This window comes from Mustela erminea, chromosome 2 (assembly GCF_009829155.1).
Source record: "Mustela erminea isolate mMusErm1 chromosome 2, mMusErm1.Pri, whole genome shotgun sequence".
NCBI lineage: Eukaryota > Metazoa > Chordata > Mammalia > Carnivora > Mustelidae > Mustela > Mustela erminea.
In genome coordinates, this window is record NC_045615.1 from 63,007,652 (window position 1) to 63,028,697 (window position 21,046).

At 38.3% G+C, this 21,046-nt stretch overlaps 1 protein-coding gene across 2 annotated transcripts in view; it reads left to right on the plus strand.

Moving 5' to 3' along the window:
* The window catches only part of ARHGEF38 (Rho guanine nucleotide exchange factor 38), a 170,297-nt gene that overhangs the window by 31,440 nt on the left and 117,811 nt on the right, over positions 1 to 21,046 (plus strand). For both annotated transcript variants that reach the window (XM_032333060.1, XM_032333061.1), the window contains exon 2: positions 3,780 to 3,964. In XM_032333060.1, the coding sequence (XP_032188951.1) occupies positions 3,780 to 3,964 (185 nt within the window). The remainder of the gene's footprint in view (positions 1 to 3,779; positions 3,965 to 21,046) is intronic.

Sequence of the window (21,046 nt, forward strand, 5' to 3'; positions counted from 1 at the left end):
GGACCTCAGGATTATGATCTGAGTGAAAGGCAGATGCTTAGCCAACTGAGCCACTCAGCTACCCCCGCCTGCCACCAGCGGCATATTTTGATTAAAACCATCTAGCCTTTGGGCCTGTCTCACTTTAATTTTGACATAGTCTTGTAATTTAAGCTAACTGCTAGAAAATACTCATGTCTAATGAATGAACTCTATTTTTCCTTCTTTCCTAAATACTTAGCTCCTCTGTTCCTTTATCTAGAAAAAAAAGGTTATTATAGCTGACTGATTTGGGTGATCTACATTGGTAATAATCATGTGTTACAAATGTTTTATAAAACATAGCATAACTAAAAGATGCAAGTTTAAAAGTAGGGAAGGATCTCATAAAAATAAAACTTGTCCCCACAGTGCATTGTGAAGAGTTTGTTGGCTTAAAAAAGGCAAATATGGAAAGTGTTTAGAGATCGGATCATGAAATGATGCAAGCCATTTGTTTCTGCAGTAAACTTGTGTCAAAAGAGGAAACAAAGGTATCTCATAAGATATGAACTCCAGATTCTCTGAAAAGATGTTCATACCTGAAGGGAGAAGTTTCTGAAAATCAATATCTTGAATGACACTTGATTTCCATCACCGTGACTCCCCTAACTTGGCTCTGAACACGTTGTGGACCTGCATTAGAAAATCTAAGCAGTTTTTAATTGATATATCTGATGTTGGACATTTGAAGTGCAGTAACTGGAGGGGCGCCTGGGAGGCTCAGTGGGTTAAAGCCTCTGCCTTCCGCTCAGGTCATGATCTCAGGGTCCTGGGATCAAGCCCCGCATCGGGCTCTCTGCTCAGCAGGGACCCTATTTCCTCCTCTCACTCTGCCAGCCTTTCTGCTTACTTGTGATCTCTGGCTGTCGAATAAATAAATAAAATCTTAAAAAAAAATAAAGTGCAATAACTGGAAAATCTGTGAAATAGGTTGAATTGGTACAGTAATTGAGTCCTGGAATTCAGGAGTAAAGGGAACCTGAGAATGGATTTTAGGGATATTTCTTTGCCAATGCTTAGGGAAGAATTCTTTCTCCTTGCTAGCCCTCCAAATCATTGACAGATTATTTTATAAGGCACAAAAAGTTTAGAATGTGGAGAAGTAGGTATCAGTCAAAACAGTTTTTCAACAGGGTCCCTTTTATTTTCAAGGCATTAGGTAATAACTGGATTCAATCTGAACCGGTTTGTAGGCTCTCTACTAGCAAGGTTTCTTTCTATGAGCTAATTCATATGTCCCAGGAGAAAGGAACCCCCATCGTTCCCCCTCTGCCCTGTTAAAGAGGCTCACAAAGGTCTACTTGTGTATACAACCTGCTCACTGCGTCTCTCCTGCTCAGTGACCTGCCTTCCTCTTTTAGATCCAAAATAATTCATAGGAAAGATGCCTCACTGTAACGTTTCCTTTTGAATTTGGGATGCTAAGAGGCAGATTTCTTCTACTTTCCAACAAAAAATATTAGCAAGCATCCAAAAATTCTCATAACATAACTCAAGATATGAAAGCTACAGACCTCCTCATGCATTCCTTCTCTTTCCTTGCATAGATTTTTTCTTCTTACAGAACTTAATTAGATTATTTCTTTGGCACCAAATGTCCCCAGCCTTGTAAAACTCTGGGCTCTCAGAGGCCATTTGTCAAATCCATCATCTTTTCTGCTAAAGGAAGAGTAGTTACTGGGCAGAGGATGTGGAAGCGTATTCACTTGCAAGTCAGGATCGCTTAAAGACCCATCTAGGGTACCTGTCAAACTAATGTTGGAAATACCTTCAACCAACATCCACAGATGTTTGATTATGGAGCCTCTGGCTGAATTCCTGGGATGAATGGGCCAAGGAGAGAGGAGTGTTCCTTACTTCTTCTAGGAGCTGTCTCTTTACGTTGAGAATTATGTTGAACCCTCTACTGGAATGATTCTCCAGTTGTTTTAGCCTTGTTTCTGGAGTGAGCCGAGAGAAAATTCTCTCTTTATTTCTGTTTCCATACACTGTTTACTTTTTTTTTTCTTTCCATACAGACCCTTTATAAGCCCTTTTGTAAAGGTCTACATTCTCAGGAGGTGGTGTCAGCATCGAAGATATCACGTACCAGTTACTAGAATCACTTTAGTTTTAGGGCATCTGCGTGGCTCAGTGGGTTAAAGCCTCTGCCTTCAGCTCAGGTAGTGATCCCGGAATCCTGGGATCGAGCCCCAAATCAGGGTCTCTCCTCAGCAGGGAGCGTGCTTCCTCCTCTCTCTCTCTCTCTCTCTCTGCCTGCCTCTCTGCCTACTTGTGATCTCTGTCTGTCAAATAAATAAATAAAATCTTTTTTTTAAAAAAAAGAATCACTTTAGTTTTTTTTTTCTATAATAATTCAACAAATGTTTATTAAGTATCTATAACACATCCTGTAAAGAATCACTTTAAAGGAAATAAAATTACTTTTGCAATGGGAGACATTAAGATGAACATGAAATTTGTGATGACTTCAAGCTCAAAGAAAATTCATTTACGCACACACACACGCACACTGCCGTACTATCCATCACTGCTCTGACTTCATCTGTGACCTCGTTTGGGGCTTCCAAAATTTTCCATTGCTGTAGGAAGCTCATTCTTGAAGACATTTAGCTTTCTCATATTATAACTCTGGCTCTATGTAAGCCTTCCCATTTATCTCAATATCTCTTCTGCACAGTGAATTTTTTAAAAATTTTTATTTATTTATTTGACACTCAGAGATAACAAGTAGGCAGAGAGGCAGGCAGAGAGAGAGGAAGAAGCAGGCTCCCTGCCGAGCAGAGAGCCCCATGCGGGGCTCGATCCCAGGGCCCTGAGATCATGACCTGAGCCAAAGGCAGAGGCTTTAACCCACTGAGCCACCCAGGTGCCCCTGCACAGTGAATTTTTTCATTGAAATTTTCCATTTGGCAGTTCAAGAATTTTGAAATAACAAGATACGCCTGATATTGAAGATGGGCTGTGAAAAATCCTAGTTGACCTGTATTCAGTCTACCACTTCCTCACTCCTCATTCCATGTCATTGAGGTTTGCATATTACTAAGAATGAAAGGCAATTTTCTTAACTTAAATTAATTCACCAACATACAGTACATCATTAGTTTCCGATGTAGTGTTCAGTGATTCATCAGCTGTGTGCAACACCAGTGCTCATTACATCACGTGCCCTCCTCCATGCCCGTCACCCGGCAGCAACCCTCCGTTTGTTTCCTAGAGTTAACAGTCTCTCATGGTTTTTCTCCCTCTACTTCCCTTTCAGTTTTCCCTCCCTTCTCCTATGACTCTCTGTGCTGTTTCTTATATTCCACATATGAATGAAGAGGGACAATTATTTTTAACAATAGGGGCAAAATGGGAAGGCGTTCCACTTACTAATTAAAAATCATCCCTTGATTCAAAAGCAAATGTATCCAGAAGAAGTTCTAACTGATTTTAATACATTTTTTAATCTCCAGCCTGAAGACAAGGTTTATAGCTTAATATAGTAACAAAGGGATATTTTAAAGACAAGCCATGACAGTCAAGTGTCATTCAGCTGACTAGTCAGAAGTATCTCTTCTCTCATCCCTTGTTGCTCATAGTTTCATAGGATTCCAACCTTAGGGCAAACTACTACACTCTTCTTCCTAAGAACATACTCCGAAGACACTTTGTGCCTTTTTCCTTGCTAAAAGCAATCCAACAGTGTTTGTAATGATGAAGGAAGAAACCTCAGCAGAATGTCTCACTTGTACATACATGTTTTTATTTAACAGAAAAGATGACTCCCCAGGCCGGGGCTTCTGCCACTGAGACCCTAACTCAGGAGGAGCACCAGGTGCAGAGAATGATGGCAAAGCGTTCGAAAATCATTAAGGAGCTGATACAGACGGAAAAAGACTACCTCAATGATCTCGAGTTGTGCATTAGGGAAGTGGTTCAGCCCTTGAGAAATAAACAGGTAAATGCAACATGGAGGGCCCCCCCCAACCATATCCTAAATATCACCAGCACCATGAAATCAGATCATCCAAGTATAGTATCTGCCACAGCGAGGGTGGAGGGATGGGCCCTTTTCCTTGAGGCCTGGGCTTGGGGTGGTGGAAAGTAGCATCAGATTCATATTTCCTGTGTCAGCAGAGGGACACCCAGAGTCCCTTCATCTGGCCAAGAAAACTGGATTCCAAAATATGGGGAGAAGGAAGTTCACAGTGTTTGCCTCTTTGAAATTTCTATGTGTTCTTTTCTGGATTCTTACCTGTTGTGAGCAACAGGTTTTCAGCAGCTTAAGAACAAGGCGCTTAATTTGATTCAAAGATGATCAAGGATTTGGAAGAAAAAAAAATATGTGTTTCCCCCCTACATTGAGAGCTCAATTAAACTTCAGCTGAGTAAAATTCAACATAAAAATTAACCTGAATGTAAGGTAATACTTGAAGTGTTCATAAGTTAATCATTCTCCTCCTTTTTAATCAAGGCCTTTTTGGAGAATTTCTTGTAAGGAATTAGAGTACAGGTACAAGAATATTCGATTCACATATATGTGCATGTATTAAGTACCTGATATTGTAACTGGCACTGTTCCCAGCTCTGGGGTTACAGCTCAGTATAAGACAAAGTCCTGCCCTTATGGGGTTAACTTTCTAGTGGGAGAGGGGAAGAGTCAGGTGATAACTAACAAGTTAATAAACAAATATAAATTAAAACATATTAGATGGTGGTAAGTATAATGGAGAAAACCAAAGTGGAGACAAGGGATGGAGCATGGGCTCAGAGGGGTAAGGTTTCTATTTCAAATATGGTAGTAAATGCGAACCCTTCCAATGGGGGACATGACAGCCAAGAACTGAAAGGGCTAGAAGGTGTTCCAGGCTGAGGGGAGAGTAAGAGCGACAACCCTGAGGAGGGATAACCTAATCACCAGGGTGGTAAACAGTCCTCATATGCAATTGAAACAATATACAAAAGCACAGACTTGGAAGTAAAGATGATCAGAATCCCCCTGCTTAAAGATAATCACTGTTCACATGGTTGGGAAGCATCCTTGCAGGCATCAGTTGGGACATTTACATACACATACACACACCCATGCGCACACACCCACATATATTTTGAACATATATTTTTACATAAATGTAACCAAAACTACACAGGTTATTTTATAACATATTCGTTTCATTCAGTAATCCGTTGGATGTGTCTTTTCGTGACGACGGACACTTACAAATGTTTTGCTACTGTTATTGATACTGAGACACTCTTTTATGATTTGGATTTTGTCACCTCATCTCCTTAGAATAAATTCCTAGAAGTGGAATTGCTGATTAATATGTATACATATTAGGGATTTTGATAGAAATTTACCAGCTGACAACCAAAAAGTCAATACCGTTCTAATTTTCATTCTCATTAACAATGTTTGAGAAGTCAAAATACCTTTTTATATATTCATTAGCCATTTATTTTCTCTTCAATCCCTATTCATATTCACATCTCTTGCCCTTTTTTAAAAAAATATAGGTTTGTCTTTTTCTTATTATTTTACAAAACCTCTTTATATATTAGGGATATTCTTTTTCATCCCACATGTTACATTTTCTCAGTTTTTCTTTTGCCTTCTAATAAGATAAAAACACAGCGGGAGGCAAACCATAAGAGATTCTTAACTATAGGGAACAAACTAAGGAGTGCTGGAGGGGAGGGGCGTAGGAGAATGGGGCAACTGGGTGATAGGCATTAATGAGGGCACGTAATGTAATGAGCACTGGGTGTTATACGCAAGTGACAAATCACTTAACTTACCACTGAAATTAATAATACACTATATGTTAACTAAACTGAATTTAAATTTAAATTTTTTAAAATAACCTTGTTTAAAGTTAAAAAGTTAACCCCGTTTAAGGTTTATTCATTTGATTTTGCTATGTTTAAGTGATCAAATATATTTAACGTTATGGATTCTGAGTTTGGCATCTTAATACATACCGCATGATTAGAAAAATATTGTTAGCTAGTTGTCACAACTTCAATTATTACATCCTTCCCCCAGGACTTTACAACATCCAGAAGCAGAGTTTATGTACTTAACACAAGTCTCTTCTAAGAAATACTAGAAAAAGTACCTGGCCCTACAAGTTAGGGAAAACCAGTATAGATCAAGGTGACCTTAGTTATAAAAGTTGGGTTTGGTTTTGGTTTGAGATAATATATAAAGAAATGTGGCAAAGCAGACTTGGGAATTTTTCCTTCATATGAGGTCACATTTAGTTCTACTTTCTCATGACTTTCAACAGGTACTTACTATTGATCAAGTCTTATTCCAAAGGCTTCCTTGGTATTCTTACTTAATCCTCTCACAGTTCTCAAGTTGGAAGGTAGCTGACCACTTTCCGAGTCTGGAGATTTCTTATTCATCCTTTAAGGTTAGGAATAACATTAATGATCATGATAGAAAGTTGCTCTCTGGTTTTATTGCTAAATATATAAAAATATTTTTGGTGTTTTTCATTTAATATAAACTAGTTGTGTCTGATGTAGCCTTTGTTCTGGGCAGATATTTATGGTTATTAATAAAATGTTTACATACTTATGAAAATATTAATTTTAAGTGCACATAACATCAAACTCCAGACTCAACAACAACCTACCCGCTTTTATGGTGAGGTTTTACTAGTCACTCCTATTCTCTGAAAAATTTAGACCTTCGTCCAACTTTCCATACCTTCTCCCTCTCTCTAGCTCCTAAATCAATGTCCGGTGATTTCTCTAATCAGGCAAATGGCCCACACAATCGCCAGGCCTCTCCACCTGTTCCTTGACTTGCTCTTATCCTGAGATCTTTCCTTCAACCACCCCTTCTGAGCCCCTCATTCCAGGCACCATTCCCTAGAGCTGTCGTTCTGTTTCTTCACCCCCCTCAAAATCAAAATTTCAGGCTTACCATTCTCTAACCTTCATGTCCTGTCTTCTAGCCCACTCCCACTGCTTCCCTCTCCCTGACAAGTTTTGGATGCCACAAGGGCTAAAGTCCTTTCTCATCATTTCACAATACGAAGATCGTGCACTCTCTCAACACCACACCTATCAACTTACCTGCATTTCTACCCATGTCAGCTGGCAAGTTGTTTGCTTCTAATTAAGGACAACTTCTCTACTAATGCCATGGACTCTATCCCCTCAGGCTTCCTCAAGGATATCACTTCTGCCAGTGTCCTTTCTTCTTCCTGTAAGTTGATTTTACCCTCCCTATTGGATCAATCCATCACCATTACCTGCCATCTTAAAAAAGCAAAAACTCTCTCCTGACTCTAAAATAATTATCTAGGGGAGCCTATGTGGCTCAGGTCATGATCTCAGGGTCCCGGGATTGAGAGCCCTGTCCCATGTTGGGCTTCCTGCTCAGTGGGAAGCCTGCTTCTCCCTTTCCCACTCCCAGTCCCCCTCGTGTTCTCTCTCTTGCTGTCTCTCATTCTGTCAAATAAATAAACAAAATCTTTTAAAAAACCTCTGCATTTAAAAGAATTGTCTGTATTCTCTTTCCCTTTTTAAGTTGTATGTGAAATACATAATATGTATAAAACCATATGTGACTAAGACATTTCAAAATAAGCACAATTTACTGAAAGTCTGTATTTGTGGTGAGTTAATGATCAATACTTAAAAAGACAATATGGGGCACCTGGGTGTCTTAATCAGTTAAGCACCTGACTCTTGATTCCTGCTTGGGTCATGGTCTCAGGTCATGAGATGAAGCCTCGTGTTTGTTCCGTACATGGAGCCTGCTTAAGATTCTCTCTTGCCCTCTGCCCCTCCCTGACATCGTGCCTGCTTTCTAAAGAGCACTTTTTAAAAATCAAATGGAATAAGACGTTTATTCAGTATGCAAATGTTCTCAATTTTAAACTGTTTACCACACCGGTGAGTTAAACTGGCCCCACCATTATACATGCCATTGTTGAGCTATAATCTCATACATGCACTCTGATCATTGTTTGTGTTTTTGCTTTGTTTTTCTTATTTTTGCTTACTGTGTAACTCTTTTTTTTTTAAATTTATTTATTTGACAGGCAGAGACCACAAGCAGGCAGAGAGGCAGGCAGAGAGAGAGGGAGAAGCAGGCTTCCCGCTGAGCAGAGAGCCCAACGTGGGGCTCGATCCCAGGATCCTGGGATCATGACCCGAGCCAAAGGCAGAGGCTTTAACCCACTGAGCCACCCAGGCACCCCTACTGTGTAACTCTAAAGAACAATTTTCAGAATCAGTCTTTCAGACTGTGTAAAATAAAATATTTCCTTCATGATGATATCTAGTTTAGCTGGCATGTTTAACTTCTACTCTCAATACTTTGAATTACTGTTTTCTCACTTCTAACTCCTATTTCCCTTGTTATTCTATTCAGATGGTTTATAGCTTGTTGATTTTCCACAACTGGCACTTCTCTTTGCTTAGATCTTTCGGTGCTCTCTGTCTGCCTCCTTGTGGAATTTGATTTCATTCTAGTGGTCTACTTGGTCCCCTCCACTCACATTAAAATAGTAGTTTTTCAGAAGTTTCTCAGTTCTCCTGCCCCATCAACCTTTCCCCTACTTTTTAATGCTTTAAACCTTGACTAACTAAATAGATGCTCAGAAATTCAGATGAAACATTTATGAGTGCTGAGGTAGTTAATTTATGCCACGAGTTTATTAACCTTACCACTTTTTCAATGTTCATTATTTCCTTCATGTCCTTATTTCTCTTCTGAATGTTTAAATACCACGGTCTTTGCACACAAGCCACCTGTCATCCGTTAGTGTCAAAATTTATAAATTAACACATACAGAGTTTGTATAACCACGAGAACAATCTGCAAACCATAGTTAACCTAAACCTGAGGTAACAAAAGTAAATATTGTATATGTGCAAGCTACTCTGGAAGAGACTTCGGGAAGTCATCTAGTCCATGTTTTTTCTCTTATTGAGAAACCATCTTTGCCTCCATTGCTGAAAGGATTATCTTTGCTCTGTTGAACTGCCTCATGCCTTCTCTTGACACATCTGATTCATGCCTTTTTAGTCTCAGAAGAAACAAGGTAGTAAATGGAAGTTAAAATTGAAAGGAGGAAGTTGAAAACTGAGAAAAGCACTAGGTTATCCCAGTGAGTTTGCACGAATGAGTCAGGGTACTCCTGAGTATGTAGACGTGGCCCTTGAGTTGGCAACCGTTCTGTGACAATCATGGTTATATACCTTAATTGTAACTTCAAGGCTTTTCTATAAACAAAACTTCACCTCCCTGAAATCAGGGTCAAACTCAGCAGTTACATCTTCTTTAATAGCAGCATTGTGAGAGGTTTTACAAAGAAGGAAAAATTATCAACAACATTCAGTGTTGAAACATTTAGTGGGGAAACAGGTTCTAGTTATTTATTATCCAAACACAGCAATAGGAGAGATCGTACATTTTTGGCAGTAAGTCAAAATAAATCAAAGCCAGAGCAAACTAATCTAACAATGGAAAAGAGCTTTATGTGTAAGGAAAGGACCAAAAAGTGACTGAAAAGAGTAGTTGAAGGAATCTAAACATGTGTTTTTATTTTTCTTTGTGTTTAATTATATCTTTAATTTTAAAAAGATTTACATAACACAAAAGTACCAAAAATCTCAGAGACACAGTAATGTCTATAGTTACTCAATTTCCTTCTCTAAAGACCATTACTAGCTTCTTTCTACCCTTCCAAGGGTATTGTATTTATAAGTGTATATGTTTATATGTACATTTAGCAGATTTTTATTTATATAGTATTCTATTTATTAATTTTGGATTTTGCTAACATTAGCCAATTGTGTGAATTATGAAATTTTGTGTTTTCAGAAAAAAGAGCAAAAGTATCCTATGACTTCGTGTTGATAAGAGTTCAGTTGGAATTTTCTGTTAAAATTTGGGTACCCTATATAGCAGTAATATTTTTATAGCAGTAATTTTTTAAAAAATTTTTTATTAGAATATATAGAAGAAAATAGTCACCCATAGCTCTATCACTTAGAAGTAAGTACTGTAAATATTTTTGTTTCCTGACTAATTGTGAAATTGGAATCATACCCTATATGCCATTACGGAATCTCTTCTCCCTGAAAAATATGTTCACATGTTTTATTTTTAACCACAGATAACAAATATCAACTTAAATGGAAACTGTTTTATTTATTGAGAGACACACATTTGAGGAAAACAATATCAATGCTTTCTCTGGGTCAAGAGCCCCCTCGTTGGAAAGTGGCGCTGCCAGTGTTATCACGCATGCCCAGGTTAACAGTGGGGTGTTCAGGGTCATGACGGCAGGGACAACACTATGTCCAGCAATTGTTCTGTGTAACATATGCAACCCAGCACACTGTACTAACACATTACCTTACCTCTCTCTCAGGGTCCGAAGAGGGGGAGGCAAGTCATAAAACAGGGAATCATGAAAGACAGGAAATTAGGACAAATTCCTAATTTGCCCTTTTTTCTTCAAAGGGGAAGAGAAGGGATCACAGAACCCAGGGCATTCAGCTCTCTGCTCTGCCTCTCACCTGAGGGAATTTGCTGTAGTTTAAACTATGGGGTCAGCCCTATTACAGAAGCTTATGTAAGAGGAGGGCTTGCCAAGCCCCCAGAGCACAATGTAGATGAAAGCATCTCAGAAAAGAGACTGGCAAGAGAGGACGTAAAAGCATTATAATAATGAAAACACTGTTTGAATATTGTAATACCATGAAAATCCATATACAACCAAAAAGATGGCCATGGCCCAATTTATGTCCTACACATTGAAGCTAGTCATGACATTTTAATGTAGTAATGTACATGATTTTTATATCCCTTTGGAGTTTGCTGTGATTTTAATGGCGCCCTCCTTACCAGAGGGAACCCATTGTTGTTCTATATAAAGGGGATTGTAACTTCAGCACCTGTTCTGGAAATCACCTAGTCTTCCATCTCCTGCCTTCTGTTTCGAGGTCTCCAGTTGAACAAGACATGTCTGGCTTGACAGCTCAAAGCTGGGTTCCACCTCAGTAGTGTCTACCCTCTGGCTGCCTCACTGTGTGACCAGTGCTCCCATGAGATACACACTACACAGATGCTGTGCCTAGACAGCTTGCTTGGATCTCAGTTTTAGTTTTACTCCTTGGATGCACTCTGGAACATTATGCTCAGTTCTGTCTGAATGTCCTCAACACCCTCCCACCCTAGCCCAGTCCCGATAAGAGAAATTCAAACTTCTCACTTCCCCACAAGAAGAATTCAAACAACGTGATGAAATTTTGCTACTCTCACTGAACAAAGGACAGAATTACGGTTATGAGTTATAGTCAGTTCACTGGAACAAGAGAGAAAAGAACAACTACAGAAATATTTAGTAAGTATTAAAATATACTTAGCTTTTGTAGGTAGATGATAAATAATTAGAGCTTCTTAAAGCAATTTACTAAAACTTTGGCTGCATACCAAACAGAAGAAACCGTAGGTGAACAAATCTATTGGGTCATGAATTTTTAAGTGTCCTAGAAGGACTCTTGTCAAATTGTCTTCTTTAGCTGTCACTTTCACTAAATGACTTTAACTGTTGCCAGAAGTAATATTCATTTTTGCTTAGTAGGCAACCATGTAAATTTTTCCCTCTCTTTTTGTTTTTCTATTACCCAGCTACTCTTTTTTGTTAAGACCTCATTTTTTAGAGCAGTTTGATGTTCACAACAAAGTTGAGATAGAAGGTACAGAGATTTCCCATACAATCCCTGGCCCCGCATATGCACAACTTCCCTATTATTAACATCCCCCACCAAGGTGTCCCATTTGCTACAGCTGATGAACCTCTACAGATACATTATGATCACCTACATCTCATAGTTTACTGTTCACTCTTGGTATTGTCTGTGGGTTTTGACAGATACATAATGATATATATCCATCATTATGGTGTCATGGACAGTATGTTCATTGCTCTAAAACTTCTCTGTGCTTTACCTGTGTGTCCATCCCACCCCCATCCAATGGCAGTCACTGATATTTTTACTGACTTGTGCCTTTTTCAGAATGTCGTAGAGTCGAAATCATGCAGTATGTACAGGCATACCTTGTTCTATTGTGCTTTGCTTTATTGCCCTTTACAGATCGTGAGGTATTTCTGTAGCATTTTCAGATGGGCTTCTTGAACTTAGTAATATTCTTCTTAGTTTCCTTCACATCTTTTCATGGGTTAACAGCTCATTTATTTTTAGGGCTGAATACTACTCTTCCGGATATACCATGGTTTAATTTATCCATTCACCTACTGAAGGACATCTCCATTGCTTCCAGGCTTAGGTAATTATGAATAAGGTTGCCATAAACACCAATGTGTTTGCTTTTGTTTGGCAAGTTTTCAGTTCATTAGGGTAAAAACCAAGTGGCATAATGTCTGCATTATATGGTAAGAATATATTTAGTTTTATAAAAACCTACCAAACTGGGAGAAGGGGGTGGGATTATGGACATTGGGGAGGGTATGTGCTTTGGTGAGTGCTGTGAAGTGTGTAAACCTGGTGATTCACAGACCTGTACCCCTGGGGATAAAAATATATGTTTATAAAAAATTAAAAAAAAAAAACCTACCAAACTATCTTTCAAAATGACTGTGTCATTCTGCATTCCTACCAGCATTGAATAAGGGTTCCTGTTGCTTCACATCCTCTGCAGCATTTGGCATTCTGAATGTTCTGGATTTGGGCCATTCAGATACATATGTAGTGCTATCTCATGGTTGCTTTAATTTGCATTTTTCTGGTGACTTGTGATGTGGAACATCATTTCATATGCTTATTTGCTATCTCTGTGTGTTTTGTGTTATGGTATCCATTAGAGCCTTTGGCCCATTTTTAAATCAGGTTGTTTCTTTTCTTATTGTTGAGTTTTGAGGGTTCTTTGTATAATTTGAACAGTCCTTTATCAGAGGTGCCTTTTGCAAATGATTTCTCCCTCTCTGAGGCCTGTCTGCTTGATCTCTTGACATTGTCCTTCACAGAACAGAAGTACTTAAACTTAATAAAGTCCAACTAATCAACCCTTTCTTTCATGACTTTTATGACTTTGGTGACGTGTCTAAAAAGTCATCATGATACCCAAAGCCATCTAGGTTTTCTCTTATTTAAACTTCTAGGTGTTTTTATAGTATTGCATTTTACATTTAGGTTTGTGACCCATTCTGAGTTAGTTTTGATGAAGGGCATAAGGTCTGCATTTAGATTCATTTTTTTTTTACATGTAGATGTCCAGTTGTCCAGCATCATTTATTAGAGAATATCAGTTGACTACATTAATGTGGGTGTATTTCTGAGGTGTCTATTCTGTTCCATTGATCTATTTGCCTTTTCTTTTTTTGTTTTTATTAACATATGTTGTAATGTATAATAATATAATGTATTATTTGTCCCAGGGGTACAGGTCTGTGAATTGTCAAGTTTACACACTTCACAGCACTCACCATAGCACATACCCTCCCCAATGTCCATAATTCAACCACCCTCTCCATACCCCAGCAACCCTCAGTTTGTTTTGTGAGATTAAGAGTCTCTTATGGTTTGTCTCCCTCCCAATCCCATCTTGTTTCATTTTTTCCTTCCCTATCCTCCAAACCCCATACTCTGCCTCTAAAATTCTGAATCAGGGAGATTATATGATAATTTTCTCTATCTGATTGACTTATTTCACTCAGCATAATACCCTCTACTTCCATCCACATCGTCACAAATGACAAGATTTCATTTCTTTCATGCCTGCATAGTATTCCATTATATACATACACACGAACACACACACACACACATACATACCACTTCTTTTTCTCTAGTTGATGGGCATCTAGGTTCTTTCCATACTTTGGCTATTGTGGACATTGTTGCTATAAACATTCAGGTGCATGTGCCCCTTCAGATCACTATGTTTCTATCTTTAGGGTAAATACCCAGTAGTGAGATTTCTGGGTTGTAGGATAGCTCTATTTTAACTTTTGAGGAAACTCCATGCTGTTTTCCAGAGTGGCTACACCAGCTTGCATTCCCACCAACAGTGTAGGAGGGTTCCCTTTTCTCCGTGTCCTTGCCAACATCTGTCATTTACTGACTTGTTAATTTTAGCCATTCTGACTGGTGTGAGGTGGTATCTCGTTGTGGTTTTGATTTGTATTTCCCTGATGCCAAGTGATGTTGAGCATTTTTTCATGTGTCTGGTGACCGTCTGGACGTCTTCTTTGCAGAAATGTCTGTTCATGTCTTCTGCCCATTTCTTGACTGGATTATTTGTTCTTTGGGTGTTGAGCTCAATAAGTTCTTTATAGATTTTGGATACTAGCCTTTTATCTGATATGTCACTTGCAAATATCTTCTTCCATTCTGTCGGTTGTCTTTTGGTTTTGTTGACTCTTTCCTTTCCTTGCAAAGGCCTTTGATTTTGAAGTCCCAATAGCTCATTTTTGCCCTTGCTTCCCTTGCCTTTGGCAGTGTTTCTAGGAAGAAGTTGCTGCAGCTGAGGTCGAAGAGGTTACTGCCTGTGTTCTCCTTAAGGATTTTGATGGATTCCTGTCTCACATTGAGGTCTTTCATCTATTTTGAGTCTATTTTTGTGTGTGGTTAAGGAAATACTTCAATTTCATCCCTCTGCATGTGACTGTTCAATTTTCCCAGCACCATTTGTTGAAGAGACTGTCTTTTTTCCATTGGACATTCTTTCCTGTTTTGTCAAAACTTAGTTGACCATGGAGTTGAGAGTCCATTTCTGGGCTCTTTATTCTGTTCCATTGATCTATGTGTCTGTTTTTGTGCCCATACCGTACTGTCTTGATGATTATAGCTTTGTTTTCCTTTTTTTTTTTTTAATTTAATTTTATTTTTTCAGTGCTCCAAGATTCATTGTTTATGCACCACACCCAGTGCGCCATGCAATATGTGCCCTCCTTAATACCCACTACCAGGCTAACACATCCCCCTACCACTCCCTTCCAAAACCCTCAGTCTGTTTCTCAGAGTCCACAGTCTCTCATGGTTTGTCTCCCCTTCCAATTTCCCCCAATTTACTTTGATTACAGCTTTGTAATAGACCTTGAAGTCTGGAATTGTGATGCCACCAACTTTGGTTTTCTTTTTCAACATTCTTCTGGCTAGTCGAGGTATTTTCTGGTTCCATATAAATTTTAAGATTATTTGTTCCATTTCTTTGGAAAAAATTGATGGTATTGTGATAGGGATTGCATTAAATGCGTAGATTGCTTTAGGTAGCATAGACATTATTACAATATTTGTTCTTCCAAGCCATGAGCATGGAACACTTTTCCATTTCTTTGTGTCTTCCTCCATTTCTTCCATGAGTACTTTATAGTTTTCTGAGTACAGGTTCTTTGCCTCTTTGGTATGGTTTATTCCTAGGTATTTTATGGTTTTGCGTGCAATTGTAAATGGGGTTGACTCCTTAATTTCTCCTTCTTCTGTCTTGGTGTTGGTGTATAGAAATGCAAGTGACTTCTGTGCATTGATTTTATATCCTGACACTGTACTGAATTCCTGTATAAGTTCTAGGAGTTTTGGAGTGGAGTCTTTTGGGTTTACCACATAAAGTATCATATCATCTGCAAAAAGTGGGAGTTTCACTTCTTCTTTGCCAATTCAGATGACTTTAACTTCTTTTTGTTGTCTGATTGTTGAGGCTAGGACTTCTAGTACTATGCTGAATAGCAGTGGTGATAGTGGACATCCCTACTATGCTCCTGACCTTAGGGGGAAATCTCTCAGTTTTTCCCCATTGAGAATGATATTTGCTGTAGGTTTTTCATAGATGGCTTTGATGATATTGCGGTATGTGCTCTCTATCCCAACACTGTGAAGAGTTTTGATCAAGAAAGGATGCTGTATTTTTTCAAATGCTTTTATAGCATCTATTGAGAGTATCATATGGTTCTTGTTCTTTCTTTTATTAATGTATTGTATCACATTGATTTGTGGATGTTGAACCAACATTGCAGCCCAGGAATAAATCCCACTGGTTGTGGTGAATATCCTTTTAAAGTACTATTGGATCCTATTGGTTAGTATTTTGGTGAGAATTTTTGCATCCATGTTCATAAGGATATTGGTTTGTAATTCTCTTTTTTGGTTGGGTCTTTGTCTGGTTTGGGGATCAAGGTAATGCTGGCCTCATAAAATGAGTTTGGAAGTTTTCCTTCAATTTCTAATTTTTTAAACAGTTTCAGGAGAATAGGTATTAATTCTTCTTTAAATGTTTGGTAGAATTCCCCTGGGAAGCCATCTGGCCCTGGGCTCTTGTTTGTTCGGAGATTTTTAATGACTGCTTCAATGTCGTTACTGGTTATGAGTCTGATTAGGTTTTCTATTTCTTCCTGGTTCAGTTTTGGTAGTTTATATGCCCCTAAGAAATCATCCATTTCTTCCAGATTGTCAAATTTGCTGGCATACAGTTGCTCCTAATATGTTTTTGTAATTGTTTGTATTTCTTTGGTGTTGGTTGTGATCTCTCCTCTTTCATTCATGACTTTATTAATTTGGGTCCTTTCTCTTTTCTTTTTGGGAAGTCTGGCCAGGGGTTTATCAATCTCATTAATTCCTTCAAAAAACCACTCCTAGTTTTGTTGATTTGTTCTATTATTTTTTGCTTGTTTGTTTGTTTCTATTTCATTGATTTCTGCTCTGATCTTTATTATTTTTCTCTTGCTGGGTTTAGGCTTTCTTTGTTGTTCTTTCTCCAGCTCCTTTGGTGTAGGGTTAGGGTGTGTATTTGAGCCCTTTCTTGTTTCTTGAGAAAGGCTTGTATCACTATATACTTTCCTCTCAGGACTGTCTTTGCTGTGTCCCACAGATTTTGAACAGTTGTGTTTTCATTTTCATTTGTTTCCAGGAATTTTTTCAATTCTTCTTTAATTTTCTGGTTGACCCATTCATTCTTTAGAAGGATGCTCTTTAGTCTCCTTGTATTTGGGTTCTTTCCAACTTTCCTCCTGAGGTTGAGTTATAGTTTCAAAGCATTGTGATCTGAAAATATACAGGGAATTATCCTTATCTTTTGATACAGGCCGAGACCTGATTTGTGATCCAGGATATGATCTATTCTGGAGAATGTTCCATGTGCACTAGAGAAGAATGTTAATTCTGTTGCTTTGGGATGGAATGTTTTGAATGTATCTGTGATGTCCATCTGGTCCAGTGTGTCATTTAAGGCCTTTATTTCCTTGTTGATCTTTTGCTTGGATGATCTGCCCATTTCAATGAGGGGGGCTGTTAAAGTCCCCTTTTATTATTGTATTATTGCTGATGTGTTTCTTTGATTTTGTTATTAATTGGTTTATATAATTGGCTGCTCCCATGTTAGGGGCATAGATATTTAAAATAGTTAGAACTTCTTGTTGGACAGACCTTTTAAGTATGATATAGTGTCCTTCCTCATCTCTTATTATAGTCTTTGGCTTCGAATCTAATTTATCTGATATAAGGATTACCACCCCAGCTTTCTTGTGATGTCCGTTGACATGGAAAATTGTTTTCTACCCCCTCACTTTAAATCTAGAGGTGTCTTTGGGTCTAAAATTCATTTCTTGCAGACAGTATATCTATGGGTCTTGTTTTTTTAATCCATTCTGATACCCTGTGTCTTTTGATTGGGGCATTTAGCCCATTTACATTCAGGATAACTTTGAAAGATATGAATTTAGTGCCATTGTATTGTCAGCAAGATGACTGGTACTGTGTATTGTCTCTGTTCCTTTCTGTTCTTTTACTTTTAGGCTCTCTTTTTGCTTAGACAACCCCTTTCAAAATTTCCTGTAGGGCTTGTTTGGTGTTTGCAAATTCTTTTAATTTTTGTTTGTCCTGGAATCTTTTTATCTCTCCTTCTATTTTAAATGATAGCCTACCTGGATAAGGATTCTTGGTTGCATATTTTTCTCATTTAGTGCTCTGAATATATCATGCCAGTTCTTTGTGGCCTGCCAGATCTCTGTGGATAAGTCTGCTGCCAATCTAATATTTCTACTGTTATATGTTACAAACTTCTTGACCCGAGCTGCTTTCAGGATTTTCTCTTTGTCACAGAGGGTCACCGACCTCTTGCCCCATGTGTCACTAGTAAGTTTCACTTTAGATGACAGGGTGTGGACTTATTTTTATTGATTTTGAGGGGGGTTCTCTGTGCCTCCTGGATTTTGATGCTTGTTCCCTTTGCCATATTAGGGAAACTCTCTCTTATAATTTGCTCCAATATGCCTTCTGTCCCACTCTTATTCTTCTTCTGGAATCCCAATTACTCTATTATTGTTTCATCTTATGGTATCACTTATCTCTCAAATTCTCCCCTCGTGGTCCAGGAGTTGTTTGTCTCTCTTTTGCTCAGCTTCTTTATTCTCTGTCATTTGGTCTTCTATATCACTAATTCTCTCTTCTGCCTCATTTATTCTAACAGTAAGAGCCTCCATTCTTGACTGCACCTCATTAATATCTTTTCTGATTTCAGCTTGGTTAGATTTTATTTATTTTAGATTGGTTAGATTTTATTTTATTTTATTTTATTTATCTTTTATTTCTCCAGAAAGGGATTTTATTTCTCCAGACAGGGTATTTCTAATATCTTCCATGCCATTTTTGAGCCCAACTAGCACCTTGAGATTCATCATTCTGAACTCTAGATCTGACATATGTCTGTATTGATTAGGTCCCTAGCCATTGGTACTGCCTCTTGTTCTTTTTTTTTTGTGGTGAGTTTTTCTGCCTTGTCATTTTATCCAGATAAGAATATATGAAACAAGAGAATAAAATACAAAAAGGGTGGCAAACACCCCCAGAAAAATGTACACCAACCATGTCAGAAGAGACCCCAAACCAGGGGGAGAAGAATGGGAGTAAAAAGAAGAAAAATATATATATATATATATATACACACATATATACATATATATATATATATGTATATATGTGTGTATATATATATATTACACTGGTGAATAGAACAGAGCCACGTACTTGATTTTGGGTGTATTTTGGTTTCGTAGAAGAAACTGCCTCCCAATATTTAAAAAAAAGAAAAAGATATATATACAAAAATAAGGATAAACATGATGAAGGAGTGGAATATGACTGTAAAGATGATTCTAAAAAAGGAATTGATAAGATAAGTTGGTTGGAAAAAGAAAGAAGGAAAAAAAAAAGAAGAGAGAATGTGCTCAGGCCAGAGACTAGAACAAAGCCCTATGCTAGATTTAGGGTATATTTTGAGCTATTAGAAGAAATTCTATCCAAAAAACAAACAAACAAACAAACAAAAGCACTCTATATGTATACAAAAAATAAGGTTAACTACAATGAAGGATAAAATGTAATTGTAATAATGAAGGTTTAAAAAGATTTTTTTTTTTTTAGTTAAGATAAACTAGTTAAAAAATGTTAAAAGAGGAAAGAGGAAAAGTTAAAAAATTAGAATAAGAAAAAAATAAAATTAAAAAAATTTAATTTAACTTTGTAAACTAAAGGATCATGGGGAGAAAACCATGAATTCCATGCATTGCTTTCCCCTAGCTCTGATATTCCACTGATATTCAGTGAGCTTGGTCTTGGCTGGATGCTCTTGCTGATCTTCTGAGGGAGGAGCCTGTCATAGTGATTCTCAAATGTCTTTGCTGGAGGTGGAATTGTGCAGCCCTTGCCAGGGGCCAGGCTAAGAAATCTGCTCAGATCACTTTCGGGAGTTTTTGTTCCCTGAATGCTTTCCTTAGAGCTCTGGAGGATGGCAGTGAAAATGGAAGCCTCCCAATCTCCAGGCCAGAGGAGCCGAGAGCTCAGGGCCCCAATCCTCAGTGCACCCTCAGAGATAAGCAATCACTCCTGTCTCCCTGGTCTCTGGCTGCGCTCTGGACTCACCTGGCCTGTGACTGAGGATTTCTGTCTCTGGTGCAGAGCCCAATTTGGAGTCTCCAAACCCAGTAGATTCCTGCCTCCAGAGGAGAAAGGTGAGTCTCCCTAGATCTGCCACTTGTCGGGTCCCTGCTCAAAGACAAGTGGCCTGACTGTGCCACAGATCATGGTTTAAAGTAACCTCGAGTTGAGATCTCACTCCTCGGCTCTGTCTCTGTAGATGGCTTCCCTACTCTGCTACCTGTGAGCTCTGCTATGCCCAGAAATCCCACATCCTTCTGGGACCCCATAGGAACTGAGACCATGCTGTCCCCGAGAGGGCTCCACCCCTGGCTTAGCCTCTAGAGCACTATCCCCCGGTGGAATAGACTTCTAAAAGTTCTGATTTTGTGCTCCACTGCTCCACCACTTGCTGGGAGCCGGCTCCTCCCCCCATAGTCTATCTTCCCGTTGCTTTGGATTTACTTCTCTACATGTCCTACCTTTGAGAAAGTGGTTGATTTTCTGTTCCGAGAACTGCTGCTCTTCTCTTCTATATCCTGTTGAGTTTGTAGGTGTTTGGAATGGTCTGATAACTATCTAGCTTAACTCTTGCAACCTGATGTCATTTCAGTCTGCTACTCCTCCTCCATCTTGCCTCTCTCTCTCCTATTTGCCTTTCCTTTTGCCAACACTACACTGTCTTGATTACTAAAGCTTGATAGTAAGTCTTGAAGTCAGGTAGTATCAGTCTTCCAATTGTGTTCCCTCATATATGTCCTGTACATATTTTGATAGATTTATAGCTAAGTGTTTCAATTTTTGGAGTGCTAATGCGAATGGTATTGTGTTTTTAATTTCAAATTCTACTTGTTCATTGCTAGTATACAAAAAACTATGGACTTTTGCATATTAACCCTATGTTCTGCAAACTTTTTGTTATCATTTTTAAGTTGCAGGAGGGGGTTTTTTGTCGGTTCTTTTGGATTTTCTATATAGACAATCATGTCACCTGTGAGCAAAGACAGTTTTATTTCTTCCTGTCCAATCTGTGTACCTTTTATTTATTTAATTTTTTGTCATATTGCATTATTTAGAACTTTTTTATCAAGTTGAGAAAATTCTTCTCTGTTCCTAGTTATTGAGAATTATTATCATA